This window comes from Cetorhinus maximus, chromosome 10, assembly GCF_964194155.1.
Source record: "Cetorhinus maximus chromosome 10, sCetMax3.hap1.1, whole genome shotgun sequence".
In the NCBI taxonomy this organism is placed as follows: Eukaryota; Metazoa; Chordata; class Chondrichthyes; order Lamniformes; family Cetorhinidae; genus Cetorhinus; species Cetorhinus maximus.
Window position 1 is genome coordinate 13,423,699 of NC_135888.1, and position 6,935 is coordinate 13,430,633.

General features: G+C 45.9%; 1 protein-coding gene across 1 annotated transcript in view; it reads left to right on the forward strand.

Moving 5' to 3' along the window:
• LOC144686124 (carboxypeptidase M-like) overlaps positions 1 to 5,382 on the forward strand; it is a 37,538-nt gene extending 32,156 nt beyond the window's left edge. The window contains exon 8 of the mRNA XM_078551268.1: positions 4,938 to 5,382. Within this exon, the coding sequence (XP_078407394.1) occupies positions 4,938 to 5,045 (108 nt within the window). The 3' untranslated portion in view covers positions 5,046 to 5,382. The remainder of the gene's footprint in view (positions 1 to 4,937) is intronic.
• Positions 5,383 to 6,935: the final 1,553 nt, after the last annotated feature.

Sequence of the window (6,935 nt, forward strand, 5' to 3'; positions counted from 1 at the left end):
ATGAAACTCTAATATTGCTGGAAAGAGAGAGATGTTTCCAAAGTTTTTCGTCTCGTATTCATCAGGACAAATGCAAGAATGACAAACTTCAAAGGATCACAACAATTTATACCACAGGAGAAAAAGGTGCTGATTGGTTGGCAGGTTGACTCTGATTGGCTGAGTCATTGGCATGAAGAAAGCAACAGGGAACTAAAGGCTCACCAAGCTCCCTGGTCATTCAAAAAAAGCTGCAAGGCGAGGATAAGTACCAGTATGCTTGTTCCTTTTGCCAGTCTTGAGCTGTTTCCTTCCTACGATTGGAAAGGAGTTGTAGCTAGGGGGAAAGAAGAACCCTCTGAACATTTTAACAAGTTTTTTTTTAAAAAGTTGGGTTTTGCTGATGAGAGGTGAGCAACTGATATAATAACAGGAAGACCTTTAAAATATGAAGCTTTAAGAGTCAATAATGGGGAGTAAGTAAAGACACGGCAAAGCTAGAGAGAAATCCATAAAAATCCCCAGCTAACAAAACAGAAGCAGAAAGGGAGGAGAGTGAGAAATAGGGCATATGTAGTATGTAGGACACCAGAATGCAAATGAGGACTATAATACATTACTCAGTTGAGTACTGCAGCTTTTTTCTGCATTATTTTCCCAGTACATCAATATGTGTAATGCTCTCAGATTTAATGTAAACTGCCTTACTGAGTATGATAGTTCAACAGAAAGCTCCACAGGCCATGTAGTCTTACTCTTCAACACATAAAATGTTTGAGGGACTTAATTGCAATAAGTCAAATGATCTAAGGAGGCAACTGGCCCAGAGAATCATCTGCTTGAAAGGGCAAAATAAGAATTCAAATACAAAATCTGGAATATGTTTCTAATCGAAACATTAAGGAACTAGCCTATCTTTGTAATCTGCTGGTCCTTGTTCTCAACTGTTGTGTGTCCTTTAGGATTAACAGATTAACTAGATGTTTTGAAACTTGAAGTGTATCCTTCAGTTTCTTACACTTTTTTTTTCTCTTTATATTTTGGAATTAATTATCGTGTGAAATCAGTTTTCATTATCCAATGTAATAACGTTTTAATAATTTCAAAATCAACTTTTGGGAAACAACCCCAGTAACAATTTCATTTTTAGTTTTTTTAGTCAATATAAGAACTATATATTGTACGCTTCTAAAGGTGGGACTCCCCACCTTTCTTCCATTGACTCTTTCCTTGGTTTCCCCATCATGGCCCATCCATAATGAACCAATCAGGTGACCTACTCTGAGTTGTCTGCCAATATTACTGGCAGGTTGGGAACAAGAGATAGAATCTCTCCACATTAATTTCTTCGATTCCTCCAATAGAGAATAGGTTGATCACTAGTCAGGATCTCCACTGGGTGGAGGGGTTGGGGGGGAGTGGGGGAGGAAGGTGGGTGAGAGAGGAAGGGGTGGGGTTTCTGGCTAAAACTGGGGTCACTCTTAGCTGCTCTTATATACCCCTTAACATCCGGCAATGGAGGATTCCTGCCATTTCTTGTTTTTCAGGAGCTTAAACGATGTAGGATGGCTAAAGGAAGAAAAAATATGAAAAATAATAGTTACTTAAAAAAAACATGAATGGCATCAACACAGATCTCTTTAAATTCAAAAAAATATTATAGCCAGGATTTTTCAGTTGGCGTGCGGGAGTGGGCTCGACATGCCGGTGGGTAAAACGACGCGCAATGACATTGGACGCACAACCCTACGTCATAGTGCTGTCTCGCAACGTTTCGTTCGGCGGGCACGGGCCGGACTGGGCTGCGTGCCCGCCGATATTTAAAAGGCCTATTAAGGCCATTAAGGAAGTAATTAAGGTCAACTTTACGCTGCCCGTCTAACCTTAACTGTTGGCGGGCAGGCGAGAAGGCCAAGTGGCCTTTACAGGAGCCATACCTCCACAAGGGCGGTGAAAGAGAGGACCATAGGTCTTCTGAAGATTCGCTTCCCATGCCTGGACCATTCAGGGGGAGCACTACAACACCCCCCAGAGTGGGTGTCACTGATGTGGTTGCATACTGCGCTCTCCACAATCTGACACTGGCAAGGGGGGACCCACTGTCGGAAAAGGATCTTGACGCAGCTCCACAGACCACAGATGATGAATCCAGTAGTGAGTCCAAAGAGGAGCACATTGAGGAGAATGCTGAGGGCATGGAGGCAAACCTCGGTAACCTCCAGGGAGATAGGGACACCTTGATCCAATGCTCCTTCAGCTAGGCTGCCAAATAAGCATTACCACCTCATGCCAGGGCTGCCGCCTCCATCCCAGATGTCTGAAATGACCCTTTCCTTTGACCCTAAAGTCCACTCAGTGTCTGTGTAATAAGGTTTAGAGCCACCCACGTCCAGCATTAAAGACTGGCGTACCCTGCACCACATTAAATAAAAAAGGTGAAGCATACTTAGGCCATTATGACAAAAGAAAATTTATCTCATTTTGACAGACCAAACAAATTAATAGAACCTTCTCTGGTCTTCAACCTCAGACCAGCACACATAAACAAAATATTGCACAACAGAAGATCACCTGTGAGCAGTCCCTCTTTTGCTCATGGTGCCTTAAACTTATATTTGCGAGTGCTACATCTCGGTGCTCCACTCTCGCTGGCAGCAACATTGGAAGCAGACTCTGCTGTCCTGTTGGCCTTGATGATCTTGGTGGTCGTCCTCTGGCCAGTGGAGCCTGTGCTGGCCCCGCCTGGGAGGGAGCAGCCAGTGCCACGGCTGGCATCTCCCCAGTCATCACAGCCTCATCAGATGCCACGGTCACTGGCAGAGGGGTGGAGGAGCTGCTGCCGTCATCCAGAGTGCCCTGAGAGGAGCCCGCAGAGACGACAGCCAGCTTGTGCACCAACGTGAGGTTGCTCTGGACCTCCCTGCTTGCCACTGACGGACAGGCACCTAGTTGGGATGCTAGGTGCCTCATCCATCTCCCACACTGACACTGACCACCTGAGCTCAGTGTCTGTGTGAGGGCTTGCAGTCCAAGCGTAAACCCAGGAACCCCTAATTCTGTTCCTGGAGCTGCCTCTCCATGAGAGTTGCCACTCCCTTAATGGAGGAGGCAGTGCACTCGGCCATGAGGGTCAATGTAGTGCTGATGCTCTGCATGGAGTCCTCCATAATGGAGACTATGGCACACATACCCTCATGGATCTCTGCCAGATCCTTCCGCACATCTCGCTGGACAAATCAGTATTTGCCGCCTATGGACAACTCCAGAGGCTGATCATCTGCCTTCAACTCAGCATCGTCCTGGTCTCCAGCAGCCTTCTGACTGCCGGCGCCCTGGGCACTCTCTGCCTCCGCCTACACCTCAAGTTAGTGTGAAGTGCCTTCACAGCTGTGCATTGACATTCTAGCTGCCGATCTAATGCCCACTGTGGTGCTGGTATCTGTGCTGGTGCCTGGTTCAGAGAGCAGGTGACGCAGGTGCGTCTGGAGCCTGGCAGTCCTCAGGCATCAGGGGTGGCTCTTTGGGGTCCTGTGATTAGGTGTGTGGTGGCAATTCTAAGGGAGAACAATGACATGTCATTAGTTTAAGTCATCACACTCTCTGTGTGCATGCCAGGCACCCTGGTGAGACCATGGAGAACTGCATCATGGTGCCATCGTCTTTCCATGGGGAATCCAGTTTTGAAGCTCCGATGAATGAAGACACTACACAAGAATTTTGCACCATCCGAAACTCTCACCTCTGTGCACTGCACTCTTACCTTAGTCTGACACCCCAGCTTCTCCGCGACCGGTTGACCAAAGTGTCTGCCGGCTCTCCATCCCCAAGGCATCCTGCTCGTACTTCATGAAGATTAGCAGGTTTTGGGGGCCTCCGCAAGTCCGCAGCCTTTCGGTGTTGTTATGGCCACCTTCTCCTGAAAGGACAGAGGAGCATTGATTAGTCCACTCTCTACCTGCAGCACCATTGCTGCCTGGCCAACCCCACAGGAGGAACACCTCGCAGGGCACATCCGAGTTGTAGGCCTTGAGCCGCAAGGCACTCAGTCCAAGGAGCCAGGGCTCACCCCCATGGCCAGCTCTGGCATCACTGACGGTTGGCACGCAGACTCTAATGCCCCCGAGCTCCATATGGGGTGGGGGGGAGAGGCGGAAACGGCCAGATCTTAACAAATCAACACACTGATCCATGCCAACATGGTACTCACCCTTCTTGAGCGCAGTAGGCCGTTAAACCTCTTGTGGCACTGGGCCCAGGTGTGCCGCACAACATCATGATTGCTGACCAGCGCTGCTACCTCCTCCCAAGCTCTTTTTGTTAGGTGCAGTGGCCTCCTCCTTCCATCCCTGGGGACAAGGATGTCCCTCCTGGCAGCCACGTCCACCAGTAGGACCGCGAGGCACTCATCTTAAAACCAGGGGGCCGAGTGCCCACCCGACCTGCCCTCCCGCCTGGCGTCTGCAGCTGCACAGGAAGCCATAATTTCCTGTTGGCAACACTGAAGATGTCTTCTTCGCTGGTAGCCTTCCAGGGGCTGCCTGGGTCATTTTTAAACTGGCTGCTGGTTCGCCATTGGACCCGGCGGCTGACAGGCCCCTGCCCCTGCTCGGCCCTTCCCAACCAGTGAGGAGCCGCGTTTCATGCTGGGTGGGGCCTTAATTGGCCCGCCAGCGTGAAATCGCGGTCGGGAGACGATTGTGGGTGGCGGCCCGTTTCCTGGCCGCTCTCGGGCCCACCAACCGCGCCCAGCCGCTGAACTCAAAATTCTGCCCATTAATTCTGTTTGCCATCCAAATTTAGCAAGACTTCCTATCCTTAGGCAGCTGTCGTTACTGCATCTACACATCAATATTGGCAAACGCATTATTAGCTGATTAAGACTGATAGAACTAACTTCTGAGAAATTCTTGTTTTTAGTTATTCACAGTAAATTATTGTATTTCATTTTTTACCTACAGGTCGAAGCAGAAGGATTTGATTCTTTGAACAAGACAGTGGCTGTGTTTGACACTATAAACCTCTATTCTGCTGCAGTTTATGACTTTGTACTCTCGAGGTCAAAATAAGCACTTGAAAATAGGACAATCTTCGATCTAGTATAGAACATGGATTTGTTTTAGGAATGACAGATTTTAAAAACTCCAATGCTCCATAAATGCTGAAACTAGAGCTGAGGTGCAGCATAAGAAAGGAGCAGCAAAAGAGAATGAAGAACAGTGCACTAAGCCTAAGCAGATCCCCTTAATAAATGTAGGCAGCTTATCTCCCCACAGAAAAACATCTATTTGTGTAAACAAGCATGTGGAAAATTGTATGGTCGTATAGGTAAATGTAAAATGTTTTGTGGATCTGTCTCGTTCTCAATCCAAAACAGAATGAAGATTCCAATAAAAAGATGTTCAGAAAACCTTTTCAAATTACTCACCTTTTTAAATTTCACAGAAGTTTAGAAGGCCAGGCATTTGAATCTTTTTAAATTAATAGACTGATTCTTTGTGAATGTGGCATCGTATCTACTCATAATTCCACCTAGGCTTCCTTTATCATAGTTATCACTGAATAAACTACCAGCGATTGCTTGCGTAAGGGACTCTGATCTTTACTTTTTGTTGAATATTTGGGATCAGCTAACTCATCCTTAGATGCTGAGAACATCCTACCTCATCGCTGGGCTAGAACTCTAGAATAGTCGGGTCTCTGAAGTGAGCTGAGAAAACAAAACAAACAAACAACCCCATTAAAATGTCACTAGATTTATAAGACAGAATGATCCCCAGCCAAGATACATATGACTACTGTATATTTTGGAAATTCCCAAGGTATCGTTGGAACATTAGAAACAAAAGTAGGCCATTCAGCCCCTCCAGCCTGCTCCGACATTCTGTTAGGTCATGGCCTGCTCTGTACCCCAATTTCATTTACCCATCTTTGCTACATCTTCCTTGGGTGAGATAGTGTAGTAGTTATGTTACTGAACTAGGAATCTGGAGTCCTGGACTAATAATCCGGTGACATAAGTACAAATCCCACCATGGGATTTGAGGAATTTAAATTCAGTTTACTAAAAAAACAATTCCGAAATAAAAATTAGCAGCAGGATCACCATCCGTAATGGTGACCATGAAGCAATGAGGTTGTTTGTAAAAAGCCATCTTGTTCACTAATGTCCTGTAGGGAAGGAAATCTGCTGTCCTTACCTGGTCTGGATTACGTGTAACTTCAGATCCACAGCAATATGGCTGACACTTAACTGCCCTCTGAAAAGGGCTACAAAGCCACCCAGTTGTGTTCGAGAAGGTGGATCACCATCACCTTCTCAAGGTCAAAAAGAGATGGGCAATAAGTTACAGCCTTGTCAAGACATCCATATCCTGTGAATGAATTCAAAACAAATCTTACCTCACAGAAATCTATCTGACAGCCTTGCCAAGACATCCGTATCCTGTGAATGAATTCAAAACAAATCTTACCTCACAGAAATCTATCTATCTATCTCAGTCTTGGAAAATTTCACTGTTCTGGCATCCGCAGCCTTTTGGGGAAAGAAGTTCCAAATTTACACCACCCTTTGTGTGAAAAAATGCTTCCTGATTTCACTCCAAATGGCCTTGCTCTAATTTTAAGATTGCGTCCCCTTATTGATTCTCTCGTAGGAGATTTTCTGTATTTACCCTATCAAATCCTTAGACCTGAATCAAATCACCCCTTAATCTCCTACACGCAGGGGAATGCAAGCCAAGTTTATGCAACCTGTCCTCATGATCTAATCTTCTAAACTTCAGTATCAATAATTTTCCCAGAACCAAGAATAGAGCTGCGTTTCACTCCCTCAAAATATTCCCATGCATAGAAACATCAACATTTAAATGTAAGAGTGCCCACCTTTGTTTAACAGGATAGATTTTTCTTACTTGACTGGGCAAAAAAAAATTCAGAGAATTTGAAAAAGAAAATCA